General features: G+C 40.6%; 1 protein-coding gene across 1 annotated transcript in view; it reads left to right on the top strand.

Annotated features, from left to right (window-relative positions):
• The first annotated feature begins 839 nt into the window (after positions 1–839).
• LOC136877707 (neuropeptide Y receptor type 2) overlaps positions 840–20,576 on the top strand; it is a 981,897-nt gene continuing 962,160 nt past the window's right edge. The window contains exon 1 of the mRNA XM_068228711.1: positions 840–1,219. Within this exon, the coding sequence (XP_068084812.1) occupies positions 840–1,219 (380 nt within the window). The remainder of the gene's footprint in view (positions 1,220–20,576) is intronic.

Genomic DNA, 20,576 nt, shown 5'->3' with positions numbered 1-20,576 from the left:
TTGACCCAAGTTAGCACAAGTGTAAGGTATAAAAATGTCCTTACCAGTAACAAATTAATTAACAGTGCAAGTGAAGGAACTTTGTGAAGTGATATTTTTCGTGTGATATAATTGGGAAATAAAATGTTGTAAAAATAAGACTTTTTGCCACCGAACAAAATATTCGGATTCACAGGAACTGGAAAGGAATTAAAAATTGTGAGAATGTGTAATGCAATTCCGGTAGAAATACTTCTTCTCCCTAAACACTACCACTTCAGCGAGAGTACTTGGTGCACAATAATTGTGTCCTATGACAAATAGACGTTTATTGTTGACTTCTTACTCACAATCATAAAGAATTCAGTTTAGCTTTTACAGATCTAAAATGTACACTTGTGATTCTCTCCGACGTTGCACATACGACTCACTATTGAACCTACTGCAATAATTTACAATGTTTTCAATTAAAATAGTGTCTTCTAAGTGTTTAAATAGAATGTTTCGTCGTTAAGTTTGTGTTCATAGTAAGATACAAGAATTAATATAAATGGATTATTACTCAGAAAAAAATTGACAAATACGTCCAAAACTATACTAATATTTTACTTATTATTCTTAGAATATTGAGATATACCGTGCTCTCAATTTATAAAGTGATAATTGTCTAATATTTGAGAGTTATACGTGTTATATCATAATTTCCTGAAGATGTACTGTACATTAAGAAACTTTTCCTTTACGTAAGAAATACATGGATTCAGTTTCTTGATACAAACTATCGATGATTTAAGGACAATGATTTTGGTGGATTGTATGGCCAGTATATATGAGAGATTTCACAAGTTTTGTTGACATAGATGTGTGGTGCCATGGAATTCAGTGGTAATGGTTCGTTAGAGCATATCACAGTTGATGAAATTCGGGCGCTCCTCATGGACCATCGGGCCTACAATAATGCTTCAACGCTCTTTAATTTCTCTCTGGGGAAGGTGTTGGACATTCTTCAAGAGAAACAGGGTGCTGATAGCAATGTGAGTGCACGGGCTGAAGTAGCGTTAATCATCGTTTACAGTCTACTAATTGTAATTGGTCTGGTCGCCAACCTTCTGGTGAGTTTCGTCGTGGCTCGTCGGCAACAAATGCATACGGCTAGGAATCTGTACATCGTGAACCTGACCATCTCGGACATTACTCTCTGTCTCGTCTGCATGCCCTTCACACTTATTACAATACTAAGGTAAGTAAAACTGCAATATTGTGATATAATAGTTTTATACTTTTATTATTATTATTATTACGAACATACTTTATGGTGCCTTGTACAGACGGGCTGATGATCTCTCTTATTTAGAACAGTGCCATAAAATTAAGTAACCTGTTCAAACTTGTGAAATCTTGCGGTAAAACACACAATAGTGAACTTCATTTTTAATAATTTGCTTTACGTCGCACCAACACAGATGGATCTCATACGACGATGGGATATGAGAGGGCTAGGAGGGGGAAGGAAGTGACCGTGGCCTTAATCAAGGTACAGCCCCAGCATCTGCCTGATGTGAAAATAGGAAACCACAGAAAATCATCTTCAGGGCTGTCGACAGTAGGGTTCAATCCACTATCTGCCGGATGCAAGCTCACAGCTGCGCGCCCTTAACCACACGGCCAACTCGCTCGGTAATTTGAGAACTACATTCATTTTTGATAAGTGTAAGCGCATCCCGGAGACTCTTCAAATGTGCAAAGAATTTATTTTGTCCAAAAGGACTTAGCAAGTGCTTTCGGCTTTGTCACAGAAATTTAAAAAATACTCTAGAAATCATTAAAAACTACTGTAATGATAGACACATACATATATTGAGATATACCGCATATCAAGTAAAATTGCTTCTGATACTCTAACAGTAACAGAAAATTTTAAGTTGTATAGAAATTAAAATTGCCGGCCCCGTGGTGTAGGGGTAGCGCGCCTGCCTCTTACCCGGAGGCCCCGGGTTCGATTCCCGGCCAGGTCAGAGATTTTTACCTAGACCTGAGGGCTGGTTCGAGGTCCACTCAGCCTACGTGATTAGAATTGAGGAGCTATCTGACGATGAGATAGCGGCCCCGGTCTCGAAAGCCAAGAATAACGGCCGAGAGGAATCGTCGTGCTGACCACACGACACCTCGTAATCTGCAGGCCTTCGGGCTGAGCAGCGGTCGCTTGGCAGGCCAAGGCCCTTCAAGGGCTGTAGTGCCATGGGGAAAGGAAAGGAGGAAAGAAATTAAAATTATATAATTTTACATCAGGTGAAGTTTAAACATTCTTCTATACAAGAAAGACTGAGAAATTTTGCGATCTGGAAATATCTCACAGTAATTTCTGTCACTAATGGAATTAAAATGTAGCCTACCTGTTAAACGTTTAACAAAAGACAGAGACATACATCCTGGAAATCCACGCTTAGGATGTTTGGTTTCTGGGAAAAATCTCTAAAACATGGGGAGCTTGAGTATTTCTTGTTCGCTGCACAACATTTCACTGCACTTATCGGAGGTGGTAAAATCAGCAGTAAACTAAGGCTGATGTATGAAGCTGTCTGCCTAAAGGATGTAATGTTTCTGATCATTTTCTTTTTATATAAAACTCTGTATTGGATTCTGATGCCCATGGATACCCCTTGGTGTAGGAATAGCGTGTCTTCCTCTTAACTGGAGATCCTGGATTCAACTTCCGGCTCTTCTAATTACTTTATTCCTGAAATAAGGGATAGAATGGGGATCGTTCCACTTTACGGGACTAACTTTGGAGGGACAGTGGACTAGGTCATGACGAACAAGAATTAGGCTGAAAATTTCGTCACGCTGGTCATGTGGAACCGGACGAGCTTTATTGTCTTCTAATTCGCATACATGAAGTAAGGGAGGTATAATATGGCAATACAACTGAATGGAGTGGGCGCGTATATTAACGGGCTACGGGTAAGGAACCAAGCTCTGCATTCGGAAGACGAGTGGGTTCGACCCCTACATCGGCAGTCCTGAGAATGGTTCTCTGTGCTTTCCCATTTTTAACTTCTCTATCCAATTTCATTCATTATAATTTATTTCATCTTCATCAGCTCCTCAACTGATGATGCCGTCAGGGAGGGCATCCAACCGTAAAACATGCCATATAAACTGACCTCACTTCAGCCCAGACCTCGCTGCAGGAAAACGGGACGAATGGGTAGACGATGAAATGAAATGGCGTATGGCTTTTAGTGCCGAGAGTGTCTGAGGACATGTTCGGCTCGCCAGATGCAGGTCTTTTGATTTGACTCCCGTAGGCGACCTGCGCGTCGGGATGAGGATGAAATGATGATGAAGACGACACATACATCCAGCTCCCGTGCCAGCAAAATTAACCAATTAAGGTTAAAATTCCCGACCTTGCCGGGAATCGAACGCGGGACCCTGTGGCCAAAGGCCAGCACGCTAACCATTTAGCCATGGAGCCGGACTGGGTAGACGATATTTCATGACAATACAAAACAGAAACTACCAACATATTACTTCTGCGAAGAAAGTTTCATAACCGGCGTGATATAGGCTGGTTATGGTTTCGATCCCTCGCTAGAGAACGGAACATGACCTTGGGGTTCAGTCAGCTTTCAACGGGAATGGGTATCTTCATAGCTGTATGGAAATGACTTCGTATTTTCATGTATGAAGCTTAAGGCAGATTCTGCTGAAACATATTTGAATTAATCCTGTTTCAAATAATAATATGTATGCTATTAAAATACATTTTTCTATCAGACTAGCGCAATAGCCTTAGACTAAGTCTTACATGAGGTGAAATAAGTTCGGCCAGTATCCAGTATTCGGGAGATAGTGGATTCGAACCCCAGTATCTTAATTAAGACCATGGCCGCTTCATTACCACTCCTAGCCATTTCCTCTCCCATCGTCGCCGTAAGACCTATCTCTGTGTTGGTGCGATGTAAAGCAACTTCAAAAAAGAAATAGCTGAGGGGAAGCGTTATTTGCTCTTTACAAAGTTGGCTATACGAGGTAGCTCAAATACGGACCGCAACCTAGGCTTTTAAACGTGTAAAATGATCATTGTATAAACAGACATGTAAAATTCATAGCATGCCTTTTTTATTAAGCTTGCTTGAAATTACACGTCCCCACTGGATTATGAAGAAACCCACTGTCAGTAACATTGACCTACTTTCGAGCACGGCTGTTATCACATGAAAACTATCAATGTAGAAATGTTGAAGCAGTGTGTTGCATGGCGGAGTTGCATACAGATCTATAAGTCAATTCTTCAGGAGGTCCTGTGCTCCATGTCTTATAGACATTGAAAAATGATATCGTGATACATAGAAATAAGGAAACGTGGTTACTTAGTGAGTATAAGGTTGGTGACGGAGGTAACAGTTTTAAGGAACAAAAATACGTTTTATTTATTAAAAACATTAATGAAAGTAGAAGTAAAAATATTTCGCTCATATTGAAGAATGAAAGGGTCAGATAACCGCCTTCGCTCCTGACATATCAATAAACATATCGTTATATGAAGCAACAAGTGTTTGAGCCTGTGTTATCAAGTACTACCGTATAACGACACAAGCCACTTTTCGTGAACTTCATTCTTTTGGTCTTGTTTTTGACCAGAGGTATTATTGGTGATAGCTATATTTTCCAATAATTATAGGTTAAAACCGTCCACAGTTGAACTTATACATAGCGGAAACCTAGTCTTAACAAGAATAGGCCTATTCTATGACACCTTTAAAATGAACTATATCATTCAAATACCTGCACTTAGCAGAATCTTTCCAATGCGGACATAGAAACACATATTCACTTCAAATACTGGAAAATATCATACTGTTTATAGCGATGAGAGCTAAATTGTACGAGTTTTAGACGTTTTTGAAGCGTTAACGAAAATAAGAATGTTTTCAGGAAATCCCATGTTTGTTTTTACATCTAATGTTCTGGAATCAATTCTAGTAAATTTCACAAATTTATTCCAGTCAGTGTTGCAAGTGATTTAAGTTTCTTGAGAAGAATCAAAACAGTGTAAAGTAAATATGGTGAAGCTTCTCTATCTTGCTTGACGGTCAATGAAGTATAGCCAGTGTTATAGTACAGACTGTCTAATGGGTACCACAAACACGACTAGGTAACATCCAAACCAACCATAGTGAACTCGTATACACAATAGGTGAGCTATACCTAGGCTGAAGTCCCCGCCCTTGAAAAGGAGTAGGTGCTCGTGAATCGAAGGTTGAGTGTTTAACCTACGACTTTATTGATTGAGTATATTAATTTGCTTTTCTTTTGCAGGAAGTGGTAGTGAATTAGTTAGTTATTCGATTTATGCATTAAGGAGATGGTCTTGAGCAGGGTTTCAGTAATACTGATGATTATTTTCCGGTGTTCAAATAGGGTGATACTGGAGAAGGGGAGTGGTAGAATAGCACAATTTTATGAAGTGATGTACATGGGAGTTTCATATGAGTCTTCTTTCTTATCGTCGTCACGGAGGATGAAACTTTGGATGAGAGTGAATTATTCCCGCTACATTGATATATGCCTATACATGAAATTCCTCTATTCGTCTGTCTTCCACATAGATGTTGAGAAAATGCGAATATTCAAATAGTTGAACCTGGCACTAAGTATATACAAATTTTGCAATAAAATTGAAAGGGACCTCTCACGATCATAATTTTTGCACATTTTCAGGTAAGTCATATTCGCTGTGTTGAGTCCTCCTTCTATCGGCATGGATTCGAAACACATCCATCAGTGAATTCTGTCGCTGAGAAAAAGGGAACATTTTGAAAGCTGCACTGACTATGAACAGATTTTACAAGACAATGCAATGAACACCATCATATTTGGTCAGCGTTGATGCCTTCGACATGAGGAATCTCAGGTTCGTTTCCCGGAAGGATCGGGGATTTTAATCACGTCTGATTAATTCTTCTTTCTCGGAGACTAGATATTTTTGTTTTTCTCTACACTGTCCTATTCATATTGAGACAATGCACCACGCTCCTAATCATCACAGAGAGAGGCAGTAGCGATTACATCCCTTCACATATGTTTGGTGTCAGGAATGGCATCCGGCCTTAAAACAGGGCTAAATCAATATGTGTGACACATTCGCACCCGCGAGCCCCACCCCCCACCCCCACCAGGCGAGTGTAATGCGGCAGAATAAGAAGATGTAGAAGTGAAAACTACCTTATATCAGTAACGTGAGCGCATTATCTTCACCATTATGGCGTATGAAATGACATTACCTCCATCTGTAAGCACCAGATATAACTCCCATCTCTGAGTTATGGGATTGACAAATTTCTCTAGTAGATGTGTCAATGTACATGTTTCCATAGCAGAGATATGATTGAGAAGAGGTGACATTTCTCATGCTTAGTTCTATCTCAATAAAATTCCATAGTATCTGTTCTGATTCCAATCAAATTTCAAGTATATAACATGAAAAGTTTAGCTTTTATTCGTAAGATAATCTACACTAACATGTTAAATTTTTCACAGAGTAATTTCTTCTATCGTACAAAGGCTTGCATATTAGTTTCATTAATCACTAACGTGTCTCATCTCTGTCGTCGGCTGAAACTCTTACTCGAGTATGAGCTTCTCGTCTGTGGTTGCATAACTCATCTACCCACTATGTTCAGATGCCACTGATGTCTTGACAGACCAAATGTTGCAAAAAACACGCGGTCTCATATTGCTGCACGTAAGGACATAACTGAGTTTCACGAAGTTTCCGTCTTTGAAGAGCCTGTGTATCCCGTCTTCAAAGTTCTTGTTCTAATGGAACAAAAGGAGGTAACATAGTTCCATGCTACAGAATGCGGTCTTCTGCAAGAGCGGAGTAAGTAATAGGGTTTATGAATGTGGTTTTTATAGTGTTTTTAAGCTGATCTTAGTGACATCACAGAGGATCACCAGGAGGCCTGAAACCATTTCAGCAAGTAGAATTTGCTGAGTAAACACTTAACATGTATTAACGTAATAGGCTATATGGCTGAATATGGTAATCTAAAAATCGTCAACCAGCCAATACTAGCCCTTACTCGTAAATCTTGCCATTCATAAATCAGACTGAAGTACAGTACTATCGTAAACAACTTCTATTTTGAGCTTTTGCTGATTTGTCATAACCAGTTGGTGAAAGCCGGTTTGATCGGCTCTACTTAAAATATTTCGTATGTTTTCCAAAATAATGTACTGGGCGAGTGACTATGCGGTTTGGGTTCCATAGCTTCGAGATTGCATTCGAGTAATTTTACGTTCGAAAGCCACCATCGGCAGCCCTGACGATGGTTTTCCATAGCTTCCCGTTTTCACACGAGGGAAATACTGGGAATGCACCTTAATTACGCCTCCCCTAGCGTAACGGCTAGCATTATTAGCTGCCGGTCTTGGTGAACCGAATTCGACTCCTGATACTGCTAGAGATTTAATAATAATAGGGAGGCTGGTTTTGTGGATAAAATAATACATGCAGCTCAACTTTTCGGGTGGGGGTGGGGGATGTGTGCCTGGAGGCACCTCGAGGACACGAGTTTTATTTACCTTAAGGCCACGGAAACTGCCTTCCCAATCATATTCCTTTCCCATCCATGCGTCACCGAAAATCTTTGATGTGTTACGTGCCGTCAAACAAAGGAAATGAAAAGTAAATCAAAATGATGTGGAAATTGGAACTCTAATTCCACAGCCCGGTTGTTTCGGCAGTAACTTAACTAACTTTGTGAAGTGGATGACAAGTACAGTCTATCCTGCACAATGGTTATGCCAAGAGCTTTGCATACACTTTAGGGGCACGGCCCATCTCAACCGATAAAATGTATGTTTCTCCCACTACAGTACGGAATAGCAGCGTATGCGGCACTTCCTAATAACCAAATAAGTTTGCATTTTAACCTGTTACTACATAAAAATCCGGGGTCTAGAATTACTTACCGCACTCACTTCTATGGATATAAGAAACACACCATCAGAATCCTTTTTCAATGCAGTGGCCTTAGACACTACGTCCTGAAATGGAAATGGCGTTTGGCTTTTAGTGTCGAGAGTGTCCGAGGACAAGTTTGGCTCGCTAGGTGCAGGTCTGTTGATTTGACTCTCGTAGGCGACCTGCGTGTCGTGATGAGGATGAAATGATGATGAAGACGACACATACACCCAGCCCCCGTGCCAGCGAAATTAACCAATTAAGCTTAAATTTCCCGATCCTGCCAGGAATCGAACCCGGGACCCCTGTGACCAAAGGCCAGCACTCTAACCATTTAGCCATGGAGCCGGTCCTGTGGGCGAGTCATTACATCTGTTGCCTGAGTCTTGAATAATATCGACTCTTTCACGGATGGTGTTGTCTGTTCGAATGTTAGGTGCTGAGCTGAGTGTAATATATGCATGTTAATCTATATCTATAAAATCATAAAATAAGAATAATGTTATGGCCTGCTTGAGGTCATCCATTCTGACAAGTGAAACGTAGATATTAATAGATAGTTAAACAAAATAGAAAATGAGTAGAATGACGAGGCAGGTCCAGGTACCCTAGAATCGTAAAACTTAGTACCGGGGAGCCTTGCACCCCCATGGCACCTAAAAGAATCGAAAATTCCAGAAACTCCAGAACTGGGACGAGCTAGAGATTCAGAATTTAGGAGTTAGAAACAAAACTGCATATGTACTCCAAGGTGAACTTCTTTTCTGCTTCACCTATTGGTAAAATTTTCTTCCACAGCGACGGCCAACAGATTTCGTGGACTTTGAAAGGTGTCAAATACTGTAAAAAGTTTGACGGAGATTTTTTGTAAATTAAATGAATAAATGATTATACATGTATAATCAATAAATGAAGCATCATTGAATTGATTTCATTTGTTGGCATTGGGCGAGGTGACCTACTACAAATACAGTTTCGCTCTGTTTAGTGTTATATAGAGGATGGTTGCGCAGTTGTACTTCCTCTTAAAACAATAATCACCACCAGCACCACCACCCGTCATTTGTGTTTATTGCGCTTTTACCGTTAGTAAATTTAATGGTGACGTCCTCAATTTCATGTACGAATTTATATTTAATCGTCAACTTGTCTTCCTTGTGTTCAACGTTTATTTTCCACTTTTTATAGCCAGAGGGTTGATACTTCCTAATATAATTTATCTCCGTTCCATTATGCCGTCATCCTCAGAGGCTAAATCGGTTAGTCGTGTTTTTGGCTTCCGGCAACAGGAGGAACTCGTGCGGGTAAAATTCGCTAAATTAATGTTCAGTAATGGAACGTTCGCTAACCTCGATGTAGAATAATGGTAAAATCTAGGTTAAAGCCATTCATGTTATATTGTCTCTATGAAGTCTGTTAGACGCTGCGATATGGCTTTGAGGTTCAGCGGACTGAATGAAAATTACGTTTGATCAAGTTCAAATGCAGGAGACCATTGGATATCCATTGATCTGGTGCCTTGATAATTTGACGTTCTGAAATAAGTTGTCCGTGAGCCAGAGTAATAACTGTTCTGTTACATATCCTCTCTTTGACATTCACAACGGATTTGGAACCATATTCTACCGATATAACTTTTTTAAATGCCCGTGAAATGGATCTCACAATGATACAAATAATTGTTCTGTTTTGATGTAGGAGTCGTGAAAATCACGGTGATAATTGTATCCACTGATTTAGAATTGCTCAACATGCTAACTGACCTTGCTCGGTAGCTGCAGTCCAGTATCCATTATTCGGGAAACAGTGGGTTTCTCGTTTTTTTTTTTTTTTTTTTTTTTTTTGCAAGTTGCTTTACGTCGCACCGACACAGATATGTCTTGTGGCGACGATGGGATAGGAAGGGGCTAGGAGTGGGAGGGAAGCGGCCGTGGCCTTAGTTACGGTACAGCCCCAGCATTTGCCTGGTGTGAAAATTGGGAAACCACGGAAAACCATCTTTTCAGGCTGCCGACAGTGGGGTTCGAACCTACTATCTCCCGAATACTGGATACTGACCGCACTTAAGCGACTGCAGCTATCGAGCTCGGTGGTTTCTCGTTTACACGCCAGGCAAATGCTGGGGATGTACCTTATTTAAGGCCACGGTCTCTTCATTCCCACTCCCAGCTCTTTCCCATCCCATCGTCGCCATAAGACCTATCTGTGTCGGGGCGACGTAAAGCGACTTAAAAAACATGCGAATATTTGAAGGAGCCATTGCCTCGCCAATTAATTGTATCCTACTCTACCCTTACTACGTTGTGCTAGCTATATGCGCTAGCTATATGTTAAAAAACATGATTACGATGGTGGTTTTTTGTCAGTTATTATTGATATATTTCAAATATTGCATCTCAGAACAGCCAATTCACTCTATTCAGTATTATCATATATTATCTCGGCGTTGATTTTCTGTTTCAACCTACTTGATACTAATACTAATTCTGGCAACATAGCAGAATGACAGACACCACACACAGCCAAAGCGTATTCTGGACCGTCACCTACGTAATACTAACAAGGCCGGCAGGTAAGCAGCTGGCGGTGGTGGGTGGCAAGCTAATAGTTCAACAATCACCATGTTCGTACTTAAGCCCCCAATGAGTGCAATATAAAGAGCCTACGATCATAGTGGTGAACTGAGGAACTACATAAAAAAAGCCTTACAGACGAAACTATAGGTTTTATTGTTTTATTTTTTAGGAATAAAATGCGGTAAAGGAGCCAAAAAGCAAGTGAGAAAAAGAGTAGACATTAAGAAAGAGGTGCATAAATGTGCTAGCATTAAGAAACTGTGCAAAAAAGTGCAAGTAAAGCGCCGTTAAGTGTGTTCATTTTTTGTTTTCTTTGAATGAAAAACTAATTTGGGCATTCGAATAGCGGAAAAGCACCTAAAATTCCTAACTGTACTTATTACACACTCGACTCTCGAATCTAAAGCGAAGTCTTCTTTTCCAATGCTTGCGATGCCACTTGAGTAACCAGAAGAGTGTACAATCCCTTTTTAGCTGTTGTCACGTTATCCACTTGTATTTACTGTAATGACGGATATTTCATTAAGGTTCCCTATGTTCCACCTTTCTAGTCTTCAGTAGCCTTTTGAATGTTTCATTTCATTTGCTGACAGTTGCCAATCAACTCTACGTGGAGGTCCGTTTTAGGCCTGATAAGCGGATTTTTCCGGTAACTGAAACTCAATGTTCGCTACCTAGAATAGTTTTTATGAAGGAACATGCCCCCAGGTGGGCAAGAGATTGATATTCGTTTCATGCTCCAACATGACTTTACGCGTCCGGCTCCATGGCTAAATGGTTAGCGTGCTGGCCTTTGGTCACAGGAGTCCCGGGTTCGATTCCCGCCGGGGTCATGAATTTTAACCATCACTGGTTGATTTCACTGGCACGGGGGCTGGGTGTTTGTGTCGTATTCATAATCATTTCATCCTCGTCATTATGCGCAGGTCGCCTACGAGAGTCAAATCAAAAGACCAGCACCTGGCGAGCCGAACATGTCCTCGGACACTCCCGGCACTAAAAGCCATACGCCATTTCATGACTTTACGCTACTTTATTTCAGTCTGCTTTACGTCGCACTGGCATAGATAAGTCTTACGGCGACGATGGGATAGGAAAGGGCTAGGGGTGGCCCGTTAAGGGCCTTGGCCTACCTAGCAACTGCTGCTCAGCTCGAAGGCTTGAAGATTTACATGATGATATGTAGTCAGCACGAAGAATCCTCTCGGCTTTTACTCTTGGTTTTCTAGACCGGGGCCACTATCTCACCGTCAGATAGCTCCTGAACTGTAATCACGTAGGCTGAGTGGACATCGAACAAGCCCGGAGATCAATGAAAAATACTTTACCTGGGCCGGAATCAAATCCGGAGTCTCCGGATAAGTGGTAAGACGGTACCTCTACATCGTGGGGCCAGCTTCTCTAGCCCTTGCTGTCCACAAAATTCACAGACTCAGGTGTAATGTCTCCAGCTCTCTTCAGTCTCTCTCCATAATGCTGTGTTTTGCTGCACTTCAACGGTTTCCTGTGTTTTCGTTCACAAGTAAGGCCTGTTTTGCTCTCTGACAATACAGTTTGGTGATAATTGGTATTTCCGTGACCGAATTATTTGATAGGTTTCTTCCACTGTTTGAGGTGGGAGGGGCGGGTTCTGATTACTACTCCCCTGACGACAAGCACACCAGCTGTGCAATAAATTGGTGCCACCATCAGAAATTTGGCATCAGTTTTTCTTAGAAAGAAACCACTGTAGCAATTTCTTGGATTTAATAATTTCGAAGATGTGCAATTGTAGTAGTGGAACCCTCTTATGTTTCTAATACAGTAGCTTTCAACAGGTGCTCCTAATCGCGTTAATTTGCCCACTAAATTAATCCTAGCCATTTCAACGGGGTTTAATTCATAGCCAGATTTTCTATTATTTGCATTTTAAATACGTAAATGGTCGTTAAAACCAGCCCCATGGTGTATGGGTAGCGGGCTAGTTCGAGGTCCACTCAGCCGGTGTGATTATAATGGAGGAGCTATCTGACGGTGAGATAGCGGCCACGGTCCAGAAAGTCAAGGATAACGGCCGAGAGAATTCGTCGTGATGACCACACGACCCCTCATAATCTGCAGGCATTTGGGCTGAGCAGCGGTCGCTTGGTAGGCCAAGGCCCTTCATGTCTCTAATGCCATGGGGTTAGTTTAGTTAAATGGTCTTTACAAATGTTTAATGTCTATAATGAATTTTCATATCTTATTATGTTTGTATACTGATATTTCCTTTGAAAGTATTCCTAAAAAACCGAAATACGTTGCAGTGGTCACAAAGTACCCCATTTTGTTAATTTATGTGACCAGATACTACGTCTGGACTTCTGCGTACCTACTGATGTGTGCGAGTGTTAAATTGAAGTGGCAGTTGAAAAATTCCAGACTGTCTGTCAAAGCTTTTTGTGAGTGTTAAAATGAAGTAACGTTGAAAAATATCAACATAAATTTCAGTTTACTATTTCATAAATTTCCATTTAAAAACTTAGGATGTAATCTTTTAGTTTTAGACTATATTAAGTTATATTACTATTATATTATATACACTGTGTTAAGTTTGAATATTAAGTTTGCATTCAGTATTAAGCCGCATAATGTGGTAAAGTGTAAGAGAGGGCCAAGAGCCCTAAATTCGCCACAAATAAAGACATCAATAAAATAATAAATAAATAACTAGGTATATTTTTTGAAGTCACGAAGTACCCACTGTTGGTAGTACATGTTATACCTTGATAGTGTTAGGGTTAAGAATTACGTCTGCCACCATCACCATCGATAACAGTCTTTAACAGATAACGTTTCAATGCGTAAATATAACGTAGGAGATTTTACATCTCTATTTGCCAGGCATCTTAATTCCTGGACTGCCTCAAATTTAACCTTCCCAGAGAAGTTCAAAAAACTCATATCTGTAGAGATATTGAAAGTTTTAATTTTTTTTGTACAGATGCGTGTGCATTGATTTGGAAACTTTGATGTTACATTCATTAAATCACCGTCCTCAAATCTCATTTCTATGCTTGACTGAGCAGTTCGAGATTTCATCTCAAATTTTGATTGCGTTTAGTAGTGAGTATTCAGCCATCTGTAAAGTTTCATTCTGTCAATGGAGCATGAGTATTGATTATCCCGGAAGCTAGCGGACTGAAGTTCTTCGTCAACATCCATTATTCTGTCGTGGTTTCATCGGCACAGATCCGATCACTGTAGATAGATGACAGTCAGTTTATTTACACCGTCAACATTAAGGTTGTTAAACACTTTCTAACATCTGACCAGTTTGACCTCAGTTTACTTACCGTTCAATGACAGAGAAAACGTAGGTAGGGAACAGGAGAGGGACTGTCCAGGTGGATTTTCGTGACAATGACAATTATCAATACTATAAAATTTTATTTACGAGTGACCGATGATAAAATCGATTAATTGAGTAATAATAATATTGGCCGTATGTCCCACTAACCACTTCTACGATTTTCGGAGACACAGAGGTGCCTGAATTTAGTCCCAGTGCCTGTAAACCTACCGAAACGATGCTCTTTAGTTGAACACACTCCAGAAACACTATCAATCACTCACTCACTCACTCACTCACTCACTCACTCACTCACTCACTCACTCACTCACTCACTCACTCACTCACTCACTCACTCACTCACTCAATCAATCAATCAATCAATCAATCAATCAATCAATCAATCAATCAGTCAATCAATCAATCAATCAATCAATCAATCAATCAATCAATCAATCAATCAATCAATCAATCAATCAATCAATCAATCAATCAATCAATCAATCAATCAATCAATCAATCAATCAATCAATCAATCAATCAATCAATTTCAAAGAACTTGGAAATTTATCGCACATGTCCCTTCATTAATCTACTCCCTTACTCCTCGCCCTCTTTCTTTTACATCCTTACTGCAAACACTAAATCATTCCTAGGTACTTAGTGTTCCCCCTGAGGTACTATCACCCCATAAACTCAGTAATTAAAACTGAGAGGATGGTTCCTCTTGGAGATCCTTACATCCTGACTTTTCATCCTGTTTATCATATCATAATCCGTCTTCCATCTCACAACATTTTCTAGGTCCCCCTCCAGTCACTCACAATCCTGCAACTCATTTACTACTCTATACACCGTTACATAGTCTGCAAATAGAGTCTTATGAAGGCTCTCATTTTCGCCAATAATCTCCCATGATCCACCATATCAAAAACGTTTGGTACGCCAATACCGGTACAGTCCATTTGACCTTCTGAATCTAAAATATCTGCTATACCTTGCTCAAATCCTAGAGTACTGCAGGAAAAAGTGTGTATGAATGAATCGGGTTCGCCTATGGGACTGCAGTTAATTCGGTTTAAGAAACATCATCGTGTGGATTCAGGTAAGAATATTTCATATTTTACTTTCAGCTGAAATTCCGATACAAATTAGTTTGTGAATGAATATGTTTTATTTATATTTTTGTTCAAAGTCGTTTTTATAGGAATTGTTCAATAGCTACATGAAGCGTTGTTTGGATGCCCAGCCAGAGCTGGATTATTATCGGTTTGAATTTTTGATGAAAATATTCCTAGTATTCATTAGGGAATATTGAAAGTTTATTTAATAATCCCAGGTTATTATTGGCTGGAATTCCTGACGAAAAATTCCTAACGCACATAGAGAAAAAGATACTGAGAATTTGTTTCATAATACTGGAGTGGAGATTGAGCAACATCAGTGAGAAAACGAAAATGAAGCAGGCCTGAATAAACTATGGAATGTCACACAAAATGAACTATTTGAGAAAAGTTTTTAATTTTACCAATTTATCTTCATTATAAAGATGCAACCATATTTTGTACTGGGTATATTTCCCGGCGCTTCCCGGGCACTTGGTTGTTTACTTCTATGTGTTTATTACCTGTTATACCGGCCTCGTGGTGTAGGGATAGCGTGCCTGCCCCTTACCCGGAGGCCCCGGGTTCGATTCCCGGTCAGGTCAGGGATTTTTAACTGGACCTGAAGGCTGGTTCGAGGTCCACTCAGTCTACGTGATTAGAATTGAGGAGCTATCTGACGGTGAGATGGCGGCTCCGGTCTAGAAAGCCAAGAATAACGGCCGAGAGGATTCGTTGTGCTGACCACACGACACCTCGTAATCTGCAGGCCTTCGGTCTGAGCAGTCGTTGCTTGGTAGGCCAAGGCCCTTCAAGTACTCTAGTGCCATGGGGTTTGGTTTGGTTTTTGGTTTATTACCTGTTAATTTTGTGCGAAGCGCATTTTTGTAGATTTAGTTAATGTGACGTGGACTGACATTTTAAGAACTATTTTGTAGTTAAAGATTTATTGTTATATGTTTGATTTTAAGTTTTAGTTAAAACTTAGATTAATTTGTTTTTCATTCATTAAACTAATCGTGGTCAATTTGGAAAATTTCTTCATCACTACTTTTCACCATGTTCTGCAGCTGAAGTGGTACTTAAACGGCATCCAGAGTGTCACAATACATCTCAGCCACCGCACCAATTCGGCGCTAAAATTGTTCCTTTATGATTATTCTCGTATATCATTCCCTCCTCTAGGTTTCCTAGGGGTGTCTTAGCCCTCCAGTATCTTTTCGAGATAGTAATTCGTATTTGTACGAAGTCCGGCTCCATGGCTAAATGGTTGGTCACAGGGTCCCGGGTTCATTTTCTTGCAGAGTTGGGAATTTGAACCATAATTGGTTAATTCCGCTGGGGACTTGATGTATGTGTCGTCTTCGGTCGTCAAATCGAAAGACCCGTGCCTGGCAAGCTGAACTTGTCCTCGACCACTTCCGGCACTAAAAGCCATACGTCATTTCATTTGTTAAGAGCTATTCTGAAAGGTACTGTACACACAGTCTTCAGTCTCGCTCATTTTGTTCATTTTATCTTTGACACCTTTCACTTTTAGGATTTGTATTACCTGTTTGAAGTGATTTTTTAAAGTTTTCTTAATTGTAACGTTCATTGATTATTATTTACGAACTATTTTGTAGATTTAGCAATATTGTTACGTGTGTAATTTTACGTTTTAGTTTGAAATTATTTAGTTTCTACTTAATGTATTTCTTAACAATGTTACGTCCCACTAACTACTTTTATGGTTTTCGGAGACGCTAAAATGCCGGAATTTAGTCCCGCAGGATTTCTTTTACGTGCCAGTAAATCTGACGTATTTGAGCACCTTCAAATGCCACCGGACTGAGCCAGGATTGAACCTGACAAGTTGGAGTCAGAAGACCAGGGCCTCAACCGTCCGAGCCACTCAGCCGGCAGGTATTTCCATGTGGCAGCTCAGATTGTCTGAGAAGTAGTTGATCCCTTCAAACGAATAAGAAAAATAAGGTATAACTTAATGTATTTTCGTGTCGCGTTATAAAAATGATGTACACGATTCCAAATGTCACTGACGTGTCACCAACCAGCCGAGGAACCCCGAAAACTGTGTGCTAATATAGACCAGTTCGGTTCAGTTTCTCTTCATTCATGATTTCCTCTACCTACTATCTCACCTTTAGCATTCTTTTGTAACACCACATTTCAAAATATTCTATTCCTTCCTTCCTGAGCTAGTTATTGTTCATGTTGCAGTTCCATACAGTGCCATGTTTCAGATGAAAATCTTCCTAAATAACTTGCTATTCCCTATATAAGTATTGGAGTTATTTAGTTTGTGAACTAGCCCTCTAGGTATCGCTTCTGTCCCCTACAAGGGAGAGTTGCACCACAGGATGTTTTCGTTGCAGTTCTTCGCTAGTCCCAGCAAGAAGCAGTTGCGTGCATACAGTATAAGAAGTGCGGTCTCTGTTGTGAAGGATAGTAGAATGTCAGCGGCGGACTTGAGAATGTCGTAGTTTGAGCAACGGGAAACTTTAAATTCTACCAAACATTACGCAAATCCTCTAGTGAAACGTTTGAGATGAGCATATCGAAATCATCCGGATCACCACGACGGGAAAAAGACGCGAAATGACGGATCAAAAGACAATGTGATACCTGAACTGTTAGCGCCAGTCCACGATCATATTGACGGTAGTACGTACATGGGTGTACAATGTATTGCCTACACTGTAAGCGCCAGTCCAAAACGTTATGACTGCACGCCGTGTTGCCTAGACTGTAGGCGCCAGTCCACGAAATTATTGAAATGACATGAAATGGCGTATGGCTTTCAGTGCCGGGAGTGTCCGAAGACAAGTTCGGCTCGCCAGATGCAGGTATTTTTATTTGACTCCCGTAGGCGAACTGCGCGTCGTGATGAGGATGAAATGATGATGAAGACGACACATACACCCAGCCCTCGTGCCAGCGAAATTAACCAATTAAGGTTAAAATTCCCGACCCTGCCGGGAATCAAACCCGGGACCCCTGTGATCAAAGGCCAGCACGCTAACCATTTAGCCATGGAACGAAATTATTGACTGCAGTAGTAAATGTTCGAATTGCGAAAATTGATTTTCCTAAGAAAGGCCTTCATTGCAGTGTGCAATTTATGTCGAACATACTTCTACCATCGTTAGTTATTCTACTTCCCAAGTAACAATATCCATCTACAAAATGCTTATAAGAATCATTCCTTAAATTCTATTTCTGAGTTTTATATTTCACCTGTATTACTGTTGTTACTATTATTATAAACCGACTCGTGTGACACCGAGTATAGCAGGTTCGAGTAATAATGAGGGAAACATTTCCACCATCAGAATGTTGGTTGGTAGTGTCGGAGAGGTGGTAGTACGGAATATCTAATCGCTAGATTATGTGCTAAAAGCCTCTTTTAATTTCCAGACGTCTTCGCAGTTTCAGGAGGGGTGAGATCATGTAACGCTGTTGATGGTAATTCGTCTGTCGGATGGAGACATTAAACCTTCGCTGAGTAATCCCCTTGGTGTCATTCGACAGGAGGAGGCTAAATGTCGATGCCGTTTTTCATCCTCTCTCATGCTCGTTATCACCATCATCGCCGCCGCCCCGTGCTAGTCAACTGGAAACAGGCTTACCAGGCCACTCCGGAGGCCATACGACATCAATCAAAATACTATTATTAACCTGGATGTATTTTGGGGCTGGGCTGTATCTTTAATTAGCGTCATCCATTTCAGGACACCATTTTAACCATGGAAACCAGTGTTCGTCTATGTACACTAGGTCAATGGCGCCATTTTCTCCCTTTGCTCTTTTTTCCTGTAACTAAGATCTTGAGAAAATCTCGTGCCAAGCGAACCCCGTTCTACAGCTCACCCAGAATTAAAATAATTGAACTGGATGGAGAATGAACTCATGGCCTTGAAATAAGAGAAAGGCATTCTATCTCTACACCACGGGGTTGGCTAATAGTACTATTACTAATAATACTATGATTATAATTATATTTACAAGGTCTGGAATGTCTTTCATTATCCAGCAATTCATGAGCTTGACCTTCTGTGTATACACTCATTTATCTTTCCATTCATCGGTACTCTTCACTTCCCCTCTGGGTGGAGTCAAAGGAACCATTATCGTTAACTCCTGCATGTTGTCAGAGGCTACCAAGAGGGGAATAATAAAATATTCTGTGCTCTGTCTCTCTTCTTATAGGCCCAAAAACATATCCATGACTCTATATTTTTCCGTGCAGTGGAGGAAATAAACGAGTGCAAATTTTTACTAGATGTGAATAAGTCCATTTAGAACTAAAGAAAGTACTTAGAGACATTTGTATGTCTTCTTTTGTGGCCGTATTTATTTCATTCTTTATCTATGAACTTGTCATTCTTTGTTCCACGTTTTTCCGGTTGTTTTCTTCGGTTTGTCCTGTTCCTTAAGTTGCCATTTTTGAGTTTTGGACCATAAGTATTCCTTGTTTTGCATATTTACTTTAGTGATTACTACCAACTTAGAATCATTTTGATTCCACCACAGTGTGTTTGGATTTTCATAGGATTCATGGAATTCGGCTATTTTTTTGTAAACCAGTCAGTGCACGTTTTCTGATGTCACTATTAATGTTTATGTGTTGTTTGATTTCCAGATTTTTCCTGAGTAGATGAAGTCTATCTCTGAGATTTAGGCCCAGATATTTTAGTATAATTTTATGTTCTTCTTCTTCTACTTTTCCCTTTTCTTTAAGATTAGTGTTCCCGAGACATAGATATATTATGTTTCAATTACCCTATTTTTAAGTCTTCGTTTTACATGTATAAAAATGAATTTTGGTTGTAGTTCCGTAACTAGGCATCAGTTCATGTCGAACAGACAATAAATCAATAAATCAATAAATGTCCGCCCCTGTGGTGTAGTGGTTAGTGTGATTAGCTGCCACCCCGGCAGCGCAGGTTCCATTCCCGGCTCTTCCACTAAATTTGAAAAAGGATAGGAGGGTTGAAACGGGGTCCACTCAGCCTCGAGGAGTCAACTGAGTAGAGGGGATTCGATTCCCACCTCAACACTCCTCGAAGTAGTTTACCGTGATTTCCCACTTCTTCTCCAGGTAAATGACGGAATGGTACCTAACTTAAGGCCAGGGCCACTTCCTTCCCTCTTACTTGCCTATCCCTTCCAATCTTCCCATCCCCACAAGGCCCCTGTTGAGCATAGCAGTTCTTGCCGTCTGGACGAGGTACTTATTCTCGTTCCAAGTTATATCCGCAAACAAATGTCTCACGCTGCAAGTCACTGCCATTGAGGTGGTAGAGGTGTGATCTCTTGCGGGGGGGGGGGGGGAGGGGAGGATAAGTTATTTCTTCTTTTTTTGCTAGTGGCTTTACGTCGCACCGACACAGATAGGTCTTATGGCGACGATGGGATAGGAAAGGCCTAGGAGTTGGAAGGAAGCGTCCTTGGTATTTGCCTGGTATGAACATGGGAAACCACGGGCAACCATCTTCAGGGCTGCCGTCATTGGGACTCAAACCCACTATCTCCCGGACGCAAGCTCACAGCCGCGGGCTCCTAACCACACGGCCAAATCGCCCGGTGATAAGTAAATAAATACATAAAATAAATAAATACATTTACCTGTA

The sequence above is a fragment of the Anabrus simplex genome, chromosome 7 (genome assembly GCF_040414725.1).
Source record: "Anabrus simplex isolate iqAnaSimp1 chromosome 7, ASM4041472v1, whole genome shotgun sequence".
In the NCBI taxonomy this organism is placed as follows: Eukaryota; Metazoa; Arthropoda; class Insecta; order Orthoptera; family Tettigoniidae; genus Anabrus; species Anabrus simplex.
The sequence above is the reverse complement of the archived record's forward strand: the minus strand, read 5'-3'. Positions and strand labels throughout refer to the sequence as shown.